Source organism: Muscardinus avellanarius (assembly GCF_963383645.1).
Source record: "Muscardinus avellanarius genome assembly, chromosome: 22".
Lineage (NCBI taxonomy): Eukaryota > Metazoa > Chordata > Mammalia > Rodentia > Gliridae > Muscardinus > Muscardinus avellanarius.
In genome coordinates, this window is record NC_137808.1 from 14975273 (window position 1) to 14997665 (window position 22393).

Below are 22393 nucleotides of genomic sequence, written 5' to 3' on the forward strand. Positions count from 1 at the left end.
TACCACACCCAGCTCTCCCTTGGGGTTTTTGTGGGGTTTTTTTTGCAGTACTAGGAATGAAATCCAGGGGCATTCTACCTCCAAGCTACCCCCACCCCAGCCCTATCTTTTAGTCTTTTTTATTATTATTATTTTATTCATTTATTTATTTATTGGTGGTACTGAGGGCAGAACCCAGAGGTTTTCTACCTCCGGGCTATACTCCCAGACCCATTTTATACTTTATTTGGAAACAGGGTCTCACTGAGCTGCTGAGAGCCTCACTAAGTGGCCGAGGCTGGCTTCGAACCCGCGCGATCCTCCTGTCTCAGCCTCCCGAGCGCGGGGATGACAAGCGTGCCCACCACGCCCGGCTCTTTTTACTTTTTGAAACAGAATCTCACTGAGTTGCAAAGGGCCTCGCTAAGTAGCTGAGGCTGTCCGCGAACCGCGATCCTCTATTCTCAGCCTCCCCAGTGCTGAGGTGGCAAGCGCCGCCGCGCCGGCTCTGCTTGGAGTCTGGAACCCCCAGACTTCTCTCAGGAGTGGAATGGGCTCCCAGCTCCCTGCTCCAGGGGGCCAAAGAGGACCAGCACCCTGGGAAAGAAGAGGCTGTCAAGCTGTGGAGGCTGCTTTCCCCACGCTTGGAGTGAATCCTGCTGACCAGGGTGGGAAGACCCTCCCAGGTTCTACTCTAACTTGCCGCACTTTCAAGCTTGTCTTTTGACTGGAAAAGCAGTCAGAAAGCGGTCCCCAAACCAGCGGAGAGGCCTGAGAGACAAAGGAAACTCTGGCTGAGAATAAAGATATTAGCAGCCAGGAGCAGAGGTACACGCCTAGAATCCCAGTACTTGGGAGGCCGAGACAGGAGGACTGCAGGTTCAAGGCCAGCCTCAGAAATGTAGCGAGACTCTCGGCAACGTCAAGAGACCCTGTCTCAAAAAATATATATACATATAATATAAAAGGGCGTGTGGGGAGTAGTTCAGAGATAAATGCCCTCGGGTTTGATCTCCGCTACCACGAGAAAAAAAATACTAGTGTTTTTTCTTTCTTTTTCTTTTTCTCCTGGAAACATAAATCCAAGTCTGAAACACTGTTGGTTTTGAACTATCCGTGGGTACAGTTCACACACTCTGCAACCTAGAGCGCCCCGTCCTGCACATGCTCAACCCTGCTGGGAGCTCAACAGCCGGGCGTGGCGGTGCACCCTGTTATCCCAGTCTTTGGGAGGCTGAGACGGGAGGATTGCCATTTTGAGGCCAGCCGCGGCAACTTGGCAAGGCTCTCCGCAACTTAGCAAGAAAGACCTTGTTTCAAAATAAAAAGAAATAAAATAAAAAGGGCATGGGGCGGGGGATTGCAGCTCGGAGGCAGACGCCCCTGGGTTCAACAGGACCCGGGCAGGGACGTGACGCTGGGCGATGGGGGGCCGGGTCTCAGAGCTGCCCCTGTGGCCAGGGCAGGAGAAGATGAGAGTCAACGGGCGGCCGTCGGGGCCTTGGCCCAGCGAGCAGGCTCGGAGATCGGGCAGGCTGGAGGAGTGCCACCTCGGGGTCCGGCGTGGCCCGGGACGTGGCCACCACACCACGCCCCGGAGTTCCGGGCCCAGGTGGGCTCTGGGGTGCCGGTCGCCCAGGGCGCCTCGGGTACCTGAGAGACGACGACCACCTTGCCGGTCTCGGCGTCCACCGCCTGCACGACCCCCGCCACGCTGCCGTTGCCGACGGCCAGCCCGCGCACCAGGCCGGCGCCGCTCACCGCGGCCACGCTGGCGTTGCTGATTGAGAAGAGGATGTTGGACTGGGGCTGGGGGCCGCCCTCAGAGGTGATCTGGGGGTGAGAAACGGGGCGTCCGTGAGCACGTACGCGCGCGGCCCCCAGCCCTGGCCTCGGCCTGCCCCCCGGCCGCCAGCCAAGGGCCTCGGCGGTGAGGTCTGGCCGCTACCTGCATCGCGGCTCCGATGATCAGGGTCACCTTCCTGGGTATCAGCCTGAACGGAGGGAACACCTGGGGGTGACACAGAGAGGGGCTCACATTACCTGCGCCCAAGTCACACAATTAACATTTCTTTTTTCTTTTTCTTTTTTTTTTTCTACAAGGGACTGAACCCAGGGGCAATCTCCTTCCGAGCTACACCCCCCAGCCCTATTTTATTCTTTATTTGGAAACAGGATCTCCCTAAGTAGCTGAGGCTGGCCGCAAACCCACAATCCTCCTGTCTCAGCCTCCCAAGTGCCGGGATTATAGGCAGGAGCCATCACGCCCAGTTGCCTGGAGAGTCTCCAGAGGAGGGGAGCGGGACCAGGGGCAGGCGGTTGAGTAGCCGGGTACACCACAAAGCATGAGTGACCCCCCTCTGGAGCAGGTCAAGGAGTGGCAGGTCCTGCGTGGCAGATGCGTTAAGAGGTGCTTGCAAGCCGGGCGCAGCGGCGCACGCTTGTAATCCCAGGACTGGGGAGGCCGAGACCGGAGGATCATGGTTCGCGGCCAGCCTCAGCTACTTAGTGAGGCCCTCTGCAACTCAGTGAGACCCTGTTTCAAAGTAAACACTAAAAAATAGGGCAGGGGGTGTAGATCGGAGGCTGATTGTCCCTGGGTTCCAACCCCAGACCTGCAAAGAAAACAACAACAACAAAAAGAGGTGCGCGCAGGAGAGAGGCTTATTCTTCGCAGTCTCCCAAGACTCTGCTTTGGGCGTGAGGATTCGTCTCAGAAGGGCCGTGCTATTTATAGGCAGGAATCAATTTCTCAGACCAAGAGGAAGGTGGACATCCACCAGGAGGCAGAAGCCGCCTCTGCGGCTTTGGAAGATTGAGAGCCGCCGGCCACCGCAGGAGGGGGAGCTGGCAGGGCGGGCGCAGCGCTGCTGGTCGTGGACGCGGAGTAGGAGCAGGAGCTGGTGGCCGCCGTGGCCCTTGGCTACGCGGAGAGCCGGGGACGAGCCTGTGCCACACGTGGCGACGGTGCAGGGCCCTGGCCTCCTCCTAACCCTGCCTTCGCGGCCCCGTCTGCTGGCGGCCCTGTGGTGTGGCGGGAGCTACTCTCCCCAAGTGCCTGGCTCCGCTCAGAAGGCTGAGCCGCCACGCTCCCCACCCGCCGCGGCTTTCCAGAACGGTTCCTGTCCGTTCCCTTGCCTTGCCGTGTGACCAGGCACACCCTTTCCCAAACCTGTCACACAAGGAAAATGAAGCCACCCGATCCCCTCCCTCCAGTCCCCTAGGACTTTTATTTAGAAACAGGGTTCCTTAAGCCAGCGCAGCTGGCTTCGAACCTGCGCGATCCTCCTGTCTCTGCCTCCCACTGCGCCCGGCTTGCAGGCACTTTTGTTTTTTTTTTTTTTGGTGGTACTGGGGTTCCTGGAAGCCCTTCTACCTCCGGGCTACATTCCCAGACCTATTTTATATTTTTGAAACAGGGTCTCTTAAGCCAGCACGGCTGGCTTCGAACCTGCGCGATCCTCCTGTCTCCGCCTCCCAAGCGCGGGGATGACAAGCGCGCGCCACCACGCCCGGCCCTTGCAAGCACCTCTTAACGCAGCAATGGCACCGGGCACTGAACCCAGGGGCGTTCACCCCGAGCCACTCTTGCCGCCCGATTTTATTTTGTATTTTGAACATGGTCTTGCTAAGTTTCTGAGGGTCATTCAGTGGCTGAGGCTGTCCTCGAACCTGCAATCCTCTTGTCTCAGCCTAGCGTCCCGAGTACTGAGATTCCCGGCAGGCACCACTGCACCCTGCTTTAGCGGTCCTGGGGGTGGAACCCGGGGGCCTTCTACCTCTGGGCTACATTCCCAGACCTATTTTATATTTAGTTTGGAAACGGGATGTCACTAAGTTGCTGAGAGCCTAAGTAGCCGAGGCTGGCTTTGAACCTGCACGATCCTCCTGTCTCAGCCTCCCAAGCGCAGATCGTAATAGGACCTCTCCAGGGAGGCTTCCTGGAGAGTCGTTAAAACCCCCAGCCTGAAGCCTGGCGTGGTGGCGCACGCTTGTCATCCCCACGCTTGGGAGGCGGAGACAGGAGGATCGCGCAGGTTCGAAGCCAGCTGCGCTGGCTTAAGGGACCCTGTTTCTAAATAAAAATATAAAAAATAGGTCTGGGATGTAGAAGGGCTTCCGGGAACCCCAGTACCACCAAAAAAAAAAAAAAAATCCCCAGCCTGTCACCATCAAGGCCCCCTTCCCCTCAACATCAAGACCCCTCCCCACACCCCCACACCCCCACACCCCCACCGCGCTGGGCGACCATCAGTCTTACTTCGATCTGCTGCGGGGCCGAGTTGACTCTCTGGCCGGCCTTGTCTGTCACGCTGGCCGTCAGGCTGGTCTGGCCAATGGCCACGCCGTGCACCAGGAACGTGGCGGTGTAACTGTCCGGGGCCTCGTCCAGCGCCCTGCCACAGAGGGGAGGCTGGGTTCTTCCTCCAAGACACGGCCACTGGGGAGGCTGCGGTGGCCCCGATGCCCTCCCTGGCCCGGGGTGGGGGCACTCACACTAAGGAGATGAGCTGGGAGGCGGCTCGGAGCTGCAGATCCATGACGGCGAAGTACGTGGTCAGGAAAGGCTTCTTGTAGACGTCCAGCACGCGGACGTAAGCCCTGACTGTCTTCCCGATCTCCACCTGAGCCACAGGACAGAGGGGTGACCGGCCATGACCGATTCCCCACCCCGGGCCCCGCTGGGACAGTGTCACTGAGGACCGGGGGACTAAGGGCACGTAATCCGGGGTGCCCTCTGGACTCTGCCAACCAGCAAGTAAAAACCAACAAAATGCCTACTATATACAGGGGTTTGGGGAGTACAAAGAGATGGAAATCAGTATCCCTACTCTGTTTTGTTGATATTTCTTTATTTACTTTGCCACTGGGGATTGAACCCAGGGGTATCCTACCTCTGAGCTCCGCTCCCGGCCTTTATTAACTTTGTGTTTTGAAACAGGGCCTCTCACTAAGTTTCCAAGGTTGACCTCAAACCTACAATCCCTCTCACTCAGCCGCCCAAGTACTGGGATCACGGCAGTTTCATTTTTCGTTCCATCTCTACTTTGATGGACTAACTTTCGGATCAGAGCTAAGATACAGCGGAGAACAGCACTAGGGGCACAGCAGGGACTCAGCAAGTGCCCATTAGAGAACAGCTCAGCCCTGGCGTACGCACCACGGGCGGTAAGAACTTAGAAAATGGCGGCTTAAGAAGAAACAGAAACCCAACAGGCAAACTGGTACTGGAAAGATCGCTGGAGAAATATAATGAAACCAGGTGTGAGACTGTTAGTTTTTTAACTAATGATACTTTTTTTTTTAATTTTTTTTTTTTTTTGGTGGTACTGAGGGTGGAACCCAGAGGATTTCTACCTCCAGGCTATACTCCCAGACCTATTTTATATTTTATTTGGAAACAGGGTCTCACTGAGTTGCTGAGAGCCTCACTCAGTAGCCGTGGCTGGCTTCGAACCCGTGCGATCCTCCTGTCTCGGCCTCCCAAGCGCGGGGATGACGAGCGTGCGCCACCACGCCCGGCTTAACTAATGATACTCTTTGGCTAAGAGGTCTAAGCTGCTGCAGCATTCTCCTTTTAATTATGAAAAGTTGTGTCCACAAGTAAAACAGGAACCTAACAGCTACCCTCTGGAAGCCGACACTAAGTTGCCATGGATATTCCTTCCTTCCTTCCTTCCTTCCTTCCTTCCTTTCTTTTCTTTTGCTTTCTTCCTGTTGCTGGGAATTGAACCCCTGGACACTCTCCCTTCAAGCTACACCCCCAACCCAATTTTATTTTTTATCTGGAAGTAGGGTCTCGCTAAGTTGCTGAGGCTGGCTTCAAACCTGTGATCCTCCTGTCTCAGCCTCTCAAGTACTGGGATTACAGATGCACCTCGGATATTTAGAGTCATAACAATTCCCTTATTTATGTGAAAGAAAAACTTGAATCTACGATGTATCCATATTGCAAGAGCACTCGTTGTCACAAGGTCCAAAGCCAACAGCGTGTGGAAAAAAGTTCCCGTGTGCCCACTGAGCTCCCCACGAGCCGAGGACATGAAGTCCCGAGTAAAGGTTCACTTAGAGTCCGCTTCCGCCAGGATTTACGGCCGAGCTTTATGGTTGTCAAGACGGCTGAAGAAATATAACAGCAGGGTCTACCCCGCACGTCTGACAGCAGCCTAGGGCGGCTGGCGGCGCAGAACCAAGGAGCCGCGTCCCACGGCACCCACTGACCTTGTCGACCACGCGCACGTACAGCTCGTGAATGTCGGACACGCGGACGGCAGCCCTGGCCGGGGCGGGGAAGGCCAGGCACAGGTCGTGGACCATGACGGTCGCGGAGCCGGGGAGCAGCGGGTGCACCTGCAAGGGGAGAGACGGCTTTGAGTGCGGAGGGGGACCCAGCCCGCGTGGGGCTCCTCCTACCACAAACTTCATGGCTCAGGAGGGTGGGGCTGGAGGCATCCGGCAAGGGAGCCGAACTGTGGGGCCAACAGGGGGTGGGAGGGAAGGTTCCCTGTGGAGAAAGGCCAAGGCCGCAGAGCCCAGCTGCCGGCTGATCCGAGTTCCAGGGCACGTCGCACAGGCGAGCTGTGCCCGGGTTATTTCACACGGAGCAAATTCCTAATGATCCCCCGGTAAGAGTCATGCCCACACTCCAAAGTGATGGCCATGGACCCGATCCATCATGGCGCCAGCAGCCAGGTATTATACAGGAGCCGAGGCCTGGGGTCTGGGAGCCCAAGAAACTGGGCTTAGGGCAGAAGAGACCTGGCTCCGGCTGGAGGCCAAGCAGACCACACCCACCCCTGACTAGCCGACCTATCCTGCTCCTCCCAGCTTCTGAGACACAGGGCCTGACCTAGACAGAGAGGCTAGGGAGGAAAAGCAGGGGCTGAATTCTAACTTGGAGGCGTTAAAGGTGCCACCTGGCAACGCCGGCCAATACCGAGCCCAGGCCAAGTCTCGCCATGGACTCGGAGGCGATGGATTCATTACCGCTCATTAAGAGTGTTGAGCAGCGCTCACCGGCCTGGAGGCCCTGCTGGCCCGGTCTCCACTGCCCCTCCCTGGACACAGGCCCTGCTTCATACTACGAAGAAAGACTGTGCCCTGGCGGGTGGCACGCGTAAAGAAGGGTCCTATCAATATTTCTTTTCTCATTTATTGGGGAGGGGGTGCTAGGGATTGAACCAGGGGCACTCTACCTCTGAGCTATACCCTGAGTCACATTTTGTTATTTATTTTCCTTTTTTTTTTTTTTTTGGTACTGGGGATGGAACCCAGGGGGCATTCTACCTCCAAACTACACCCCCAGTCCTACTTTTTGTTCTTTATTTTGAAACAGGGTCTCACTAAGGGCCTCACTAAGTAGCTGAGGCTGTCCACGAACCGTGAGCCTCCTGTCGCAGCCTCTTGAATGCTGGGATCACAAGTGTGCGCCAACACACTGGGCTCCATTTTACTTATTTATTTATTTATTTATTTATTTATTTATTTATTTATTGGTGGCACTAGGGGTGGAACCCAGGGGCTTTCCTACCTCTGGGCTATACTCCCAGACCTTTTTTATGTTTTATTTGGAAAAAGGATCTCACTAAGTTGCTGAGAGCCTAAGTACCTGAGGCTGGCTTTGAACCTGTGCGATGCTCCGGTCTCAGCCTCCCAAGCGCTGGGATTACAAGCGTGCGCCACCATGCCCGGCTTATTTATCTTGAAGCAGGGTCTCACTGCTTGCTGAGGCTGGCCCTGAACCTGCGACCCCCCTGTCCCAGCCTCTGAGGACTGGGATCATGGGTGTGTGCCACCACGCCCAGCCAACCACCTCTCAAGGTGGCTCAGCAAGCCTGCTTTCTCTGGCGTGCCCGTCCGAGCCACATGTATCACGGCTGAGCCCTACGCCCACGGGGGCTGGCACCTGGGCCCCCACTGCTCGTCTGTGCACTTCGTGGGAGACAGCAGGCGCTCCTGCAAAGCCCACAGAGGTGCAGCCTGGCTGGGTGCTGGGGAGCCCCTGAGCGCCCCGGCCAGCCCTGGCAGTGCCACCAGGCAGAGCTGTGCAGAACGGCCCACAGATGCGTCACAGGAAGGGCAGATGCCACCTCACCCGCCCGTCCCCAGAGTCCCACGGCAGACATCTCCTTCAAGGTCGAGGGGTGGAGAGGAGGCAGCTGCGCTCACCCCCACCCAGCACAGCACCCGGTGCACCAGCCACTCAAGGTCTGCTGAGCCGACGGGGACGAGCGTCAGCGAGCGTGCTGCGGCACACCTGTGGTCCTAGTACACAGGAGGCCGAGACAGGAGGGGCACACACTGCAGCCTCAGTGTCTTAGAGAGACCCTCGGCAACTCAGGGAGACCCTGCTTCAAAAACAAAGAAAAAAACTTTAAAGAGGGTGTTTCTCGGTACTAGTAGCTCAGATTGCAGTTCAATCCCCGAGATCGCACTAAAAATAAGTAAGTAAATAAGACAGGGCAAGTTCACGAGCGCTGCACACAGTAGGCTCTTTTCCTGGCCGTCATGACGGGGGCTCAGCTTGGACTTAGATGGAAAAGGAGGGGATGGCGGAGGAGACAGAAACTGAGCCTAAAGCACGTGAACACTGCCGGGGAAGCCAGCCAGAAAAGAAACAAAGGTCCGTTTTGGAGAGCTGTGGGGGCCGTGTGCACGCACTGACCCCAGCCGCGCAAGCCGAGTGCTATCACCAGGGGAGAGAGAGGGAGGTGTCTGTTCTAAGCCCAAGGGGAAGAACGGCTGTGGGCCTTCTTGTCTCTGTGATTAAGAGAAACACAACGCTGCTAATTAGCGGCCGGAAACCGCCAAAGAAATGTGTAAACGTGTCCTTCAGAATCTCCCCTCTGAAGAGAGCTGTGCAGACCATCACGGATCGTCAGCGCGGATTATCAACACCCCGGAAAATTCCTCCCGCAGCGTACCGGAGAGGCAGAAGGGAAAGAGCCCGACTTCCACAAGGCTGCGGTCCCTGGCCTGGCCCGAAGGCCCCATGGAACCTCCTGGACAGAAGCGGTCTAGTCGTCGGGGGCCTGCCTCATGGGCGCTGCGTCCCGGGGCGCCAGACTGACCCCGGGGCATGCCCGAGCGGGGTGTCAGTGGCGGTCAACAACAGCCCGGCTGAGGGGAGAGGCGGGCGGGCGGCGCCGGCCCCCAGCCCGGAGCTCCCCTCTGACCACGGGACACCTGCATTTGTGCCAACTGGGCAACGCTGGAATGGGTGCAATTTAGAAGCGAGCAGGGGCATGAGGGCATTCTGCGGATGGCCGACTCCAGGACTCGGTCTAGATGTCCCGGGGAAGGTCAGCGTGAACTAGAGGGCTCCTGAGCGTGGCCGCCGACATCGCGCCTCCCTCGCCTGAAACCTCCCTCGTCTAGAAAGCAGGGAAGTGATTTCACCTCTAGAAGGACAGCAAGACGAGCCGTGTGTCCAGCAGGAGAATTTCATTATCATCACTGACATCTTTTTTTGCGGTGCTGGGAACTGAATCCAGGAGAATCCTATTGCTGAGCTACGCCCCCAGTCCTTTATTATTTTTATTTTTATTTTTTTGGTGGAACTGGGCCTCCTGGAAGCCCTTCTACCTCCGGGCTACGCTCCCAGACCCATTTTGTATTTTTTTTGGAAACAGGGTCTCTTAAGCTTCGAACCTGCGCGATCCTCCTGTCTCCGCCTCCCCAGCGCGGGGATGACGAGCGTGCCCACCGCGCCCGGCTATCATTTTTATTTTGAAACAGGGTCGTGTAAGCTCCTGAGGTCTCACTCAGTTACTAACCCGCAAACCTCTTGTCTCAGGCTCCCAAGTACTGAGATTACAGGTGCGCGCCACCGCATCTGGCACCCCCAGCCCTTTTTATTTTTACGTATTTATGCATGTATGCATGTATGTATGTATGTATTTTTTGGTGGTACCTGGGTTCCTAGAAACCCTTCTACCTCTGGGCTACACTCCCAGACCTATTTTATATTTTTATTTGGAAACAGGGTCTCTTACGCCAGCGCGGCTGGCTTCGAACCTGCGCCATCCTCCTGTCTCCGCCTCCCCAGCGCGGGGATGACAAGCGTGCGCCGCCACGCCCGGCCCCCTTTTTATTTTTTTATTTTGAAATAGGAGCCTGTTAAATTGCTGAGGGCCTTGCTGAATAGTTGAGACTGGTCTTGAACCTGCAATCCTCTTCTCTCTCAGCCTCCCAAGAACAGGATGACAGGCGTACAACGCCACATCCAGCTGGCTTTTTTTTCTTTTTGGCGGTACTGGGGATGGAACCCAGGGGCATTCTACCTCCGAGCTCCACCCGCAGCCCTATTTTTTATTCTTTATTTTGAAACAGGGTCGCACTGAGTTGCAGAGGGCCTCGCTAAGTAGCTGAGGCTGTGTGTGAACTGCGATCCTTTTGTTTCAGCCTCCCAAATGCTGGGATTACAAGTGTGCGCCAACCACGCCCAGCCCACACCCAGCTTTTTTTTTTTTTTATGAAGGAAATAAAAATACTTTGGGGGCTGGCATGGTGGCCTGCATCTCTGGTCCCCGCTACTTGGGAGGCTGGGACAGAAGTATGACGTGACCCCAGGAGTTACAGAGGACTTTGGTCGATATAGTACGAAGGGGTGTCAAAAAACACAAAGAAAGCTTGAGGGGCATTTCCTGGGGTCCCCAGCTTCCAACTACCCCCACTTGTACCCACACACACGCTGGCTCCTGGGCGCTGAAGGAAGGCTCTCTCTTGTTCAAACACAGTGTTAAGCCAAGAAGTGCGGCCACCCCAGCCCTGACTCTGGGGACAGGAACAGCGGCTGTGACGGCCCGCACTGAGCCTGCACCGAGGCCGCCGGCCAGAAACGGAAGCGCGCGCCACCACGCTCGACTTAACTAGATCTTTTTAAAAAAGAAGATGTTAGCTGGATGTGGTGGCACCGGCCCGTGCCAGGCATTCGGGAGGCCGAGACAGGAGGATTGCAGGACTGAGGCCAGCCTCAGCAACTTGGTAAGACCCTGTTGCAAAAAAAGGAAAAAGAAAAAAGAAAAAAGGCTGGGGTGTAACTCGGGTAGGACGTCCCGGGTTCAATTTCCAGGACCGCACACACACGCTCAAAAAGCGGAGCTTAATTACATCAGTGTATAATTAGCAAGGTCTTTAGACTGTCGGATTCCTTCCGAAACGTGTCGTTCCCACGCCACCTTTGTGAATTCTATTCCGTATCCACCAATTACCAGCGCTTTAGTTACTTAATGGTTTCCTTTCAATCAGCCTTTTAATTAAGATGAATAGATTATTGCCGAAGCGGCACTCTGGCGACGGCGCAGAAGCTCGCACTTCCGAGTGCACGGGTTTTCTTCAGTCTCCCCCATGGTTCCTTATCGGCCTTTTACAAGGAGCGACTTGGCCAAACCAATAGGGTGGGAAAATGTAGCATTTGAATTTTAGATCTTTTTGTTTGTTTTTGGTGGTCTCGGGGATTGTACCCAGAGGCATTATTCCGATGAGCTATACTATCAGCTCTTTTTTAATCTTTTGTTTTGAAATAGGGTCTCTCTAGGTGGCTGAGGCTGTCCTGGAACCTGCGATCCTCCTGTCTTGACCTCCCTAGTACTGGGAGGTCCTGGTCATCCACGCCCAGATGGATGACCAAAGAGTTTTTTTTTTTTTTCATTTTCGTAATGTTTATTACAAGTATCTAGATGTGCAATTTTTCTACATATCGATTTTGTATCCTGAAACCTTGCTGAACACATTTATGAATTTAAATCTGTGTGCGCATGTGCTAGGGATTGAACCCAGGGGTGTTTTGCCTCTGAGCCACACCCCTAACCCTATTTTTCTTTTGAAACAAGGTCTCACTAAGTTGCTGAGGGCCTTGCTAAGTTGCTGAGGCTGACCTCAAACCCGCAATCCTCCTGTCTCGGCCTCCCAAGTCCTGAGGTGACAGACGTGTGCCACCTTGCCCAGCCAAGTGCCAACTTCTGAAATCGCCAGCCTATGAACCACGTCAGACCGAGCAGATGAAGAATCAGGGTCAACAGGAGACCCGTGGTCCCAGCTCACCGTGGCGACGCCCCTGGCCTCCTGGTAGGTCACCCGGACCACGTCTGAGGTGCTCGTGTTAAGGAAGAAGTAGCCGGAGCCTTCTGTGATGCGGAGTTCCGCCTGCAGGAGGAAGGGACGCGGAGGGAGGAGTCAGTGGAGTGAGAGGGCGAGCTCCCCCACCCCGGGTCCCGCCCTGGCTACCTGAACGGCCGGGTGGTTGTATATGGTCACCGCCTCCGGGCTCACTCTCACGTCCTCTACCAAAATGAGCTCTATGGAGGCCGACACCGGCACTGGTGGGTCGCGCTGCAGAGGAAGGCCAGCGCCGTCAGGGCCAGGTGGTGGCGGCCAGCACCAGCCACCCCTTGGGAAGGCAGCGCCGGACACCCCCGGTCCTGCCTGCCTCCAGACCCTCGTCCTCTCAAGACACAGAGCCCAGAATCACCACAGCGCTCTGGCAAGGCGGGGGACTGCCCTCATCCCATGGCACCAGAAGTCCTGCCTCGACGCCCTGCACCCCACTGCGGGCACCCCCGCGCACACGCACACACACGGAACAGCTTCTTTCACCAGACCCGGAGTGCACTGAGCAAGGAAGCCAGGTGACCAACAACAGGGCGAGGCCACCGGGCAGGGGCCGCGGGGCCAGGGGAGGTGGCCTGCAGGTGCCCCGCCCAGCACGGGCCACGAGGCCATCCGGGCCACAGATGCCAAGGACTGGTGAGAAGAGAAAGGGATGCCATCGGCCGGGGCGGGGGACAGGAACAATGGCCTCGGCACCGCCCTGCGGTGCCGCCCCCGGGGTGGGCTGATGCGGAAAGGACTGAGCGTGGGGCGAGGAGCCCACATCCTGGCGTCCGGCCCTGCCCCCTTTCTGCCTCCACCCATGCCAGTACAAGTTTCCTGGGGCGTCCCCAGGGCTGGGGGTCACCGAGGCAGGGGCTCTCCCCACTGCCACCTCGGCCAGGCGTGTGCCAAGCCCGTGTTCAGCCGGGATGCTGGCTGGCTCCCTCCGAGTGTGCGTGGGGGTGTGGTCCAGAGGGGCCACACAGGTATCCCAGCAGGCCACGGGGCACACCAGGCTGGACCCGGCCTTGTGCCTGGCTCCCCGCCCCGGGCAGCCTTCAGAAGTACCAGTGGCTTCACTCTGGCCGCTACAAGGTGGGAATCCTGGTAGCCAGTCGCCGTGGCAGAGATGGCTGTGGTTCCTGATGCCTTATGAACAAAGATGGTCTGCAGACCTGTGTGTGAGAGGGGAGATGGAGGTCCACACTGTCGCCATGGCAGCTGACACCATCCCTCCGCCCTGCGGATGGAGTTTCTAGTGTGGAGATAGGCCACTGAGGGTGCTGACATCAGTGGACCGCAAGCTTCAGCAGCCAGGCCTGTACTCCCAGGACTTGAGAAGCCAAGACACGAGGATCATAGGTTCGGGGCCAACCTCAGCAATTCAGCGCGAGCTTCTGCAACCTAGAGATACCCTGATTCAAAAATTAAAACACGGCCGGGTGTGGCGGCGCACGCTAGTAACCCCAGCATTCGGGAGGCGGAAACCGGAGGATCACGGTTCACGGCCAGCCTCAGCTACTTAGCGAGGCCCTTTGTAACTCAGTGAGACCCTGAGACTAAAAAAATAGGGCTGGGGGTGTAGCTTGGAGGTACAATGCCCCTAAGTTCCATCCCTAGTAGTGCCAAGAAATAATTAATTAACTAATTAAATTAAAAGATAGGCCAGGTGTGGTGGTGCACGCCTGTAATCTAGTGGTACTTAGGCGGCTGAAACAGGAAGACTGCAGGTTCAACTAGCGAGACTTTGTTTCAAAAGCAAAAAAAATTGAAAATAAAAGAGCTGGTGGTATAGCTAGGGGGTAGAATGCCCCTAGGTTCAACCCCTCGAACCACAAGTGAATGGGTGAATAAATAAAACAGGCTGTGGGCGTAACTTAAGAGTTTCAACCTCCAATAGCCCCCCCAGAAGTCCCCCAAAAAACAAAAGCATGCCACCAGGGTTAGCCCTGTGCCCACTGTGCAGGGAGCCCAGGGCGACTCTGCAGAATTAGGGGCGTTGAGAGCTCATGCCCTACCCTAAGCTTTAGGTCTTTTTTTTTTTTTTTTTTTTGCTATTGTTTATTTTCACGTGTGATACTGGGGACTGAACCCAGGGGCATTCTGCCTCTGAGCCGCCCCCCCCCAAGCCCTATTTATTTTGAAACAAGGCCTCGCTAAATTAGCGAGGCTAGCCTCCAATCTGCGATCCTCCTGTCTTGCCCTCCCAGGTACTGGGATTTCAGGCCTGTGCGCCCCGCCGGCTCCGTTCAGTCTGGTGAAGGGGAATGGGATAACGGAGGTGTTGAGGGCGCTGGGCTGCCTTGGGTCACTCGTTCCCGGGGCGTCAGGCCTGTCCCCTCCCCACGCTCACCGTGCACCTTCCTCTGGCCGCTGCCGTCGTCCCGGGACACCAGCTGCATGGGCAGGTCGCGCTCCAGGCTGGCCAGCGACGGCCGCGTGGATTCCCACTGGACGCTCAGGGAGCTGAAATTGTCGAACCAGCGGCCCTGCTGGTCGTAGGCGGCCAGGTCCAGCAGGGGGTTGCGGTGGCTGGAGACGGGAACCTAGGAGAAACAAGGGCGGGGCGAGGCGCTGTCACCGCGGCCTCGAGGCGAGCCTGAAGCCGATCGGCTGCCCTGCGGGCTCCGGGGCCCTGACGATGGGGCAGGGACGAGGCCCAACGCGAGGCCCAGGCGGCCGGTCACCAAGGCGCTCCTGGACTCGGCACCTGCTGCGGCCAGGCCCGCTGAGCGGATGGCGGCGACTCGCCTGAAGGCCCGGCCGGCCTGGAGAGCGCGCTCTGCTGCCACTGGTGCGCACGGCGGGTGCGGCTTGTTCAGTCTGACTGGTCACCCCACTCTGCTGTCTCGCCTGGCCAATAATTTGCTCAGCAATCGCGTCTTGGACAGCCTTTGATGTAGATTTAAAAGCTAATCTGATACCGCCCCACAATGCACTGCAGACCCATCCTCCTCAAGGTCCCCGACGAGACCATAAAGCACAGGGCCCACCCCGAACGGAGCCAGGGCTGACGGACGGCCTCTGACACCGACACTTCTGCCCACGGCAGTGACGCCGCACAGGCCCGCTCAGAGCTGGGCTCTGCGGCCCGACCAGCGTCTTTCAGTTCAGTGACACAAGCCGAGGCGCCCCGAGTCCCGGCCAGCGGACAGAGCAGGTGCAACTCGGCCCAGACGTGGCTCGTCCAATCAGAGTTAAAGGGTAAGGATGGGAAAGTGCTAACTGGGAACGCCCCCGGCTGTTGCCGAGCTGCAAAAGCAGGGCTTTTGATGTGTGTGTGTGTGTGTGACTACGAATTGTGCCTGAAGGCATTTTACCTCTGAGCTACATACACACCCTTCTTAATTTACCATATTTTTTTTTGTGTGTGTGTGTGCGGGTCTGGGGATGGAACCCAGGGGCATATGACCTCTGAGCTACAACCCCTGCCCTATTTTTTATTCTTTATTTTGAAACAGTCTCACTGAGTTGCAGAGGGCCTAAGTAGCTGAGGCTGTCTGAGAACTGAGTTCCTCCGGTCTCAGCCTCCCGAATGCTGGGATGACAAGTGTGCGCCACCACGCCCGGCTCTAATTTACTGTATCTTATTTCTGCAGTACTGGGGATTAAACCCAGGGGCTTCTGTCCCTGAGCTACACTCCCAGCCCGGTTTTGTTATTTGGAAACAGGGTCTTGCTGAGATGCTGAGGGTTTCAGCAGCTACGTTGCTGAGACTGGCCCCCGCCCTGGGATCCTCCTGTCTCTACCTCTCAAGCACTGGGATTAAATGGAGGAGCCATGGTATCTGGCTCGAGAGGGGCTTTGTAAAGACACCCGCCCTCCAGGTGAGCTCGCGCAGCTCCCAGCCCCTCCGGCAGCTCCTCCAGCCCCTTGGCTCCAAGGGCAGCTGGGTGAGGAGCGCAGAGGCGGTGCCTCTCTGGTTGGCTCACTCACCCGTGGGTGCCCACCGAGCCCCTTGCGGGCCTTAGGGAAGTGGATGCCGCAGCACAGATGAGGCCAGGGCTGGGCGGGGATGGGTGTGGGTGTATGGGGCGCACTGGGGGAGAAGCCTAAGGTGAGGTGAAGGCTGACCTGCAGAAGGCAGGGAGGGAGGCGGAGGGCTAGGCTGCCTGTAAGCCCCAGGTCCAAGAGGGGTGTGGGGCAGCCGCGTTCAGGGAGAGACAGACAGCTAGGTACGGAATGAGTGGGACAAGGGGCTCCGGCCTTTCCACACCTGCAATCCCAGTGCTTGGGAGGCTGAGACAGGAGGATTACAGGTTCGAGGCTAGACTCTGCCATTTGGCATGGCCCTCAGCGACTTAGAATGAACGCTTCAAAATAAAAATATCAAATAGGGTTGGGCTGGAGCTCAGAGGTAGACTGCCCCTGGGTCCAACCACTGTTCCGAGAAGAAAATGGGCTGCGGGTGTCAGCTGGGCGTCTTGCGTCTGGTCACAGCTGTTCCTGGCTGCGATTCCAGATCACCTGCCACGGCCACCAGGGCCCCCAGGAGCTCAGCACAGCAGGCGGGACTCAGACCCGCGCCTGCGGACCCTTGGCCCCAGGCTAAGACCCTAAGGTCTTAGGTCTCTGGCCCAGAGACCCTAAGGCCAGCTCTCCTGAAGGACCACCTGAGCGCCGTTCTGCTCCTTCCAGCAAAGGCAATTTGCTTATATGGAAAGCGAGTTCCAACGGAAAGCTCTTGTCCCGCGCCATGGTACACGCCTGGCATCACAGCACTTGGGCGGCTGAGACGAGAGGCTCACAGGCTGCAGGCCAGCCTCAGCAACTTGGCAAAGCCCTCCGCAACTTAATGAGATCCTATTTCAAAACCAAAAGGGTGAGGGCGTAGTTTAAAGGTAGGACGCCGACATTTTGTTTGTGCAGCCCTGGAGACTAGGTCCAAGGGCGGCTCCACCGGCGAGCTATATCCCCAGCCCACGTTGTCTGCATCCCGAGACCGGGTCGCTACGCTGCCCGGGCTGGCCCCCATCCTGGGAGGCTCGCGCCTCGGCCTCCGGAGCGCCCACACTCACCACCTGCTTGTTCTGCTGCAGCAGCGGGCAGGACAGGTCCAGCTGGGGGCTGGCGTAGACGGGCGCGAGCGTGAGCCGGGACGGCGGGGCGCACACGAACTTCACCACGGCGGGCTCCGCGGCGGGGAGGGGGTTGGTGAAGCTGGGCTGGTTCCCCACAGACAGGGCGATGACCTGGGGCACAAGAGCCGTTAGGCCCTGCTGCAAAAGTCCAGCTGCCCTCTTAGCCGGGGCTCGGGCAAAGACACCTGCACCGCAGGGATGTGAGAGGCCCCGGGCACGAGGGGAGGGAGGTTCTCAGCACCGAAGGCTCTCAGCTGGGAGCCCCAAGTGCCCCGCACACGCCTCAGGAGGGAGGGAGTCTCGTGACATGGCTGCCTGAGCAAACTCTCAAGTTCCCGGATGCAGACACGAGGCCCAAATGACTTGACGTTCACCACACGAGCTGCACGTGTGGGGCCTGCCTGCCGCGGAACGGGGACCCCGCCTGGGACTCAGATTCCTACGGATGGGGCAGGGACACGGGTGACCCAGGGACACGGGTGACCCAGGGACGCTGGGATAAGAAACGTTTCTCACTGAATCCAGTATTTCTTTTGTGGGTCTGGGGATGGAACCCAGGGGCGTTCTACCTCTGAGCTCCACCCCCAGCCCCACTTTTTATTCTTTATTTGGAAACACTGAGTTGCAAAGGGCAGGAGGATGGCGGTTCAGGGATATCTTTAGCCACTACTTACTGAGGCCCTCTGCACCTCAGCGAGACCCTGTTTCAAAATAAAGAATAAAATAGGCTGGGGGTGCAGCTCGGAGGTAGATGCCTCTGGGGTCCATCCCAGTACTAAGGAAAAAAGAGAGAGAGAGAGGAAGAGGGAGAGGGGGGGGAGAGGGAGAGGGAGGAGAGGGGGGAGAGACGGGGAGAGGGAGAGGGGGAGAGGGAAAGGGAAGAGGGAGAGGGAGAGGGGGAGAGAGGGAGAGGGGGAGAGGGAGAGGGGGAGAGGGAGAAGGAGAGGGAGGAGAGAGCGAGGCAGAGAAGCACACAGCAGCCTCACGGGCTAGCTCCATCACCCCAAGTGTATACGAGTGGGCAGCTTGGGGGTGCGCCGTGTCCACTCAGAAACCCCACTTCCCTGAGCCCTAGTGAGCTTCTCTGAGATGGGTGCGACGGGCGCGGGGCTTCGGGGTGACCGCGAGGACTGCCTGCCCATTCCCTCCTGGAGGGGCTGCCCCTCACCTGCTCGCCCCAGGCCCGGCAGGTCACCAGGATCCGGTGCTGCTGGTAATTCCGGGAGGTGGGAGCGCCCAAGAGGGCCAGAGCGATGCTGTCCGTGTCTTCAGAGGTGATGTTCCGGAAGAACTTGGACGGCTCCAGCACCCAGGGTTGGGGGCCTCCTTCAAAGAGCATTTCCTTTGAGGAGCCCAGAGTGACCACAGCGACGGAGGGGGGGTCCGTGGCCTGGGGGAGGAGGGACGAGACTCAGCGTGTCTCTACAGTGACCGGCAGGTGCAGGCTGAGGGGCCACACAAGACCCACTGCGTCCTCTGTGACCTCAGCCACCGCCTCTCAGCACCCACAGGGCTGCTGTGAAGCCCCCAAGGAGCTGGGTGCTTGGGAGAAGCTACCGGGGTGGCGACTCATTCTCCTCTTAGGGCAGAACCTGGGAAAAGCTCCGGAGACACCCAGGGTCCCGATCCCCGGGAATCTCAATCCCGGCTGGGACCGAGGACCACACAAGGGAGAAACGGGAGAATCCCGTTTGCAAATGAAGAGGCGGCCCCTCCTCGAACCATGTCCATCACGGCAAGTGATGGCGCGAGCAGGTAGGGGCGGCGCTGCCACAGGGGGCGCCTTCTGCGGCCCCCGAGGCAGAGCTCCCCAGCACCGCAAGCGCAGGACAGCATGAGCTGCGCGGCTCCCACCCAAGCACACGCGGCCTTCCAAACCAGCAAGGGGCGGGCGCGGACGCGCACCTGTCATCCCAGGACTTGGGACGGGAGGGTGGGAGGTCAGCGCGGAAAGGCCTGGGGTGGGGGAGCGGGCGAAGGCGGGCCGGGCTCACCTTGAGGGGCAGGTAGGCCGCGATGGTGACTCCCGTGCTCAAGTGGACGTGGCCGTGCGTGTAGCTCACCAGGAGCACGGTGGAGCCCGGGGCCTCGGCCCTCACCCTGACGCCGCTGCAGTGCCTGGACCCCGGCAGCAGCTTCTCTGCAGGAAGAGGAGAGGAGAACCGCGTGGTCCCCGAGAACTTGCCTTGCGCCACGACGGGGCTGCCGTCCCCTGTGTGTGTGCTGTGTTATACGGGAGAACGAACACAGAGACAATCTACCCCTGAGCTAAACCCCGAGCCCTATTTTCTATTTTGAAACAGGGCCTCGCTAGAATGCTGAGGCTGGCCTCTACCCTCCGATTCTCCTGTCTCAGCTTCCCAAGTACCGGGATGACAGGCGTGAGCCCTGGCACCTGGCGTGCACACGCGGCTCCGCGACTGTCACCACCATCCAGCACGCGAGTGTCTCCAGCTCATAAAACTGAAACCCTAGACCCACGAAGCAGGAACGCACCAGTTCTCCCTGGCGCCCGGCATCCTACCTTCCGTCCCCATGAACCTGATGCTCCGAGAATGTCACACACGTGGGATCACAGACTGTTTATCCTTTTCTTTTTCTTTCGGTACTGGGGATGGGGATGGAACCCAGGGACATTCTACCTCCGAGCTACACCCTCAGCCCTATTTATTTTTATTCATTGATTTTTTTTTTTTCAGTACTGGAGATGGAACCCAGGAGCACTGTAACTCCGAGCCACAGGCCCAGCCCTATTTCTTAGTCTTTTTAATTTTTATATATATTTTGTGGTACTAGGAGTAGAACTCAGAGGCCTTCTACCTCTGGGCTACACCCTTAGACCTACTTTTTATGTTTGATTTGGGAACAGGGTCTCACTAAGTTGCCGAGGGCCTCACTAAGATGCTGAGGCTGGCTTCGAACCTGTGCGATCCTCCTGTCTCCGCCTCCCAAGCGCGGGGATGACAAGCGTGCGCCACCATGCCCGGCTCTTTTTTATTTTTGAAATGGGGTCTCACTGAGTTGCGAAGGACCTAAGCAGCTGAGGCTGTCCATGAACTGCAATCCTCCTGTCTCAGCCTCCCAAATGCTGGGATTACAAGCGTGCGCCACCATGCCCGGCTGTATTTATCCTTTTGTGACCAGCCTGTTTCACTTGGCAGCGTTTCCCGCGGTCACTCCGTCCTGCGGGAGGCTGAGCAGCGCCCAGTGCACGGGCGCACAACCTCTGCGTCTTGTTTATTGTGAGCTGCTGAGTGTGAGGGCGGCGTCCGGCTCCCGGCTACTTAGAACAGAGCTCCTAGGACCCCAAGTCTGCGGGCACCCCTTTAGATTGTGGCTACGTGGACCCCTGGGTGAGGGGAAGCGGCCAGGTCCCGCGGCAGTCCACGCCGAGCTGGTCTCCAATCCCCAGGGGCCCCAGTCCCGGCTCCCCCACCCCCTCGTCAATGCTCGCCCGCGTCTGGTATTTTGATGGCGGCCGTGGGTTCGCACCGTGGTTTGGATCCGCGTATCTGATTGCTGATTCTCGTGTTTATGGGCTCCCTATCACATCTGGAGAAATGTCTACTCAAGCACTTTGCTCAGCATAATGACTTCTTTTTCTCCTTGTGGGATGGGCACGCACTGTCAGCACCACACTCAGTGATGCCGTTTCATAGGAGGTGGCCGGAGCACGCCCTGCCTCTCCCCACCAAGTCAAAGTGGGAGCGGTCGCTCAGGGTGACCCTCTCCACGCAGCACAGCCCCCGGGACCCCAACACCAGCAGCTCATCCCCCCAGGCACCAGTGCCAGAACAGAACACCTCAGCAGCCGGACACCCACGGAGCCTGCAGCCTGTACCCTGAGAGCAGTCAGAGCCGGGCGCAGGGCACCCGGAGAATTGTGGCCCGGGTCTTAAGACCATGCTGCTGCTGCTGCCCCAAGACCCGCGCTGCTCCCTGCAGCTCTAGGGAAGGGGAGCGGAGCGGGGATGCTGAGAAATAGGACCGCTGAGAGGGGCTGGAAGGTGGTCCTGTGGCCCCACCATTCAGCATTTTGGGTTTTTTTGGTAGTACTGGAGATGGGACCCAGGTGCATTCTACCTCCCAGCTACACCCCCTGCCCTATTTTTTAATTATTTATTTTGAAACAGGGTCTCACTGAGTTGCAAAGGGCCTAAGTAGCTAAGGCTGTCCGTGAAGCACGATCTTCCTGTCTCAGACTCCCCAATGCTGGGACTACCAGCGTGCGCTACCGCACCCCACAACGGACGTCATTTTAACGTGTGCACATAAGCAGTGCGTGGAGAGCCTTGGCCCCTGGTGCTACGGCCAGATCCCGGTGTCCGCGCGCACTCAGTAGTGTCAGATCCCGCCATCCACTCGTGCCCTCGAGCCGGTTTACCTGGGAGAGGCCGGAACACGCCCTGGTTCTCCACCTCCACCACCAAGTCGAAGTGGGAGCAGTCACTGAGGGTGACCACCTCTCTGTCCCCGCCGGGCATGAGCCCGTTGATCCGCAGGGGCAGCTCCAGGGTCTGGCCCACTCGCGCCTCCACGCGGCATGGCACGAACTCCATACTGCTGGGCTCTATCACGTACACCTGGAGGGCGGCAAGGCCAGGCGGTCGGCTCCGTGGAGGAATAAAGGCCAGCGTGGCCGCCGCACGCACACACGTGTGTGTGTGTGTGTGTGTGTGTGTGTGTGTGTGTGTGTGTGTGTGTCTGACAGGCCGTGGTCCAGGGCTGCAGGGCTGGTGTCGAGGAAAGGGCGCTGGCTCTACTGAGGGACCTGGGCAGACTCAGACCTTCCCATCTTTCTGGCCTTTATAAGCGGCAGCGGCTAGGGCCCAGGTGGGGGCACCAGAGCCTTGAGACGAGGCGGCTGGAAGTCGCTCGGCCGAGCTGAGGCGGTTTCTGAGTGTGCAGCTGAGGGGTGAGCGGACTCGGAGGCTGCGCTGGGTGGGTGGGGTCGGGGCAGCCGACTCTTCTGTGGAACCGACCTCCTGCACCGCGCGCAGTCGCTCCCGACCTGACCCGCTGGCATCCCTGTCACGCAGGCCATGCCAGCCTGGGCTCCCCAGTGCCCGGGCAACAGGAGAGGCCGGTGCTCCAGCTGCGGACCCGGGGGCACCTGGACCTCAGTCAGGCCTGGGGCGGGGTCTCACCACGCCTCACGCTGCCTCTGGAGAACGCCCCCCGGCTTTTGGCTGAGCTACAGGTGACAGATGGCAAAGGAGGGAGGGGGAGGAGCAGCCACC

At 58.2% G+C, this 22393-nt stretch overlaps 1 protein-coding gene across 1 annotated transcript in view; it reads right to left on the reverse strand.

The window, feature by feature from the left end:
* Positions 1-22393, reverse strand: part of NUP210 (nucleoporin 210) — a gene marked incomplete at both ends in the record, with an annotated part of 68527 nt that overhangs the window by 22861 nt on the left and 23273 nt on the right. Inside the window, 13 exons of the mRNA XM_080718227.1 lie at positions 1633-1812; positions 1928-1990; positions 4241-4376; positions 4477-4604; positions 6202-6330; positions 12025-12126; positions 12208-12312; positions 13141-13247; positions 14426-14618; positions 17091-17264; positions 18322-18543; positions 19148-19293; positions 21538-21736. Of these exons, the coding sequence (XP_080574353.1) occupies positions 1633-1812; positions 1928-1990; positions 4241-4376; positions 4477-4604; positions 6202-6330; positions 12025-12126; positions 12208-12312; positions 13141-13247; positions 14426-14618; positions 17091-17264; positions 18322-18543; positions 19148-19293; positions 21538-21736 (1884 nt within the window). The remainder of the gene's footprint in view (positions 1-1632; positions 1813-1927; positions 1991-4240; positions 4377-4476; positions 4605-6201; positions 6331-12024; positions 12127-12207; positions 12313-13140; positions 13248-14425; positions 14619-17090; positions 17265-18321; positions 18544-19147; positions 19294-21537; positions 21737-22393) is intronic.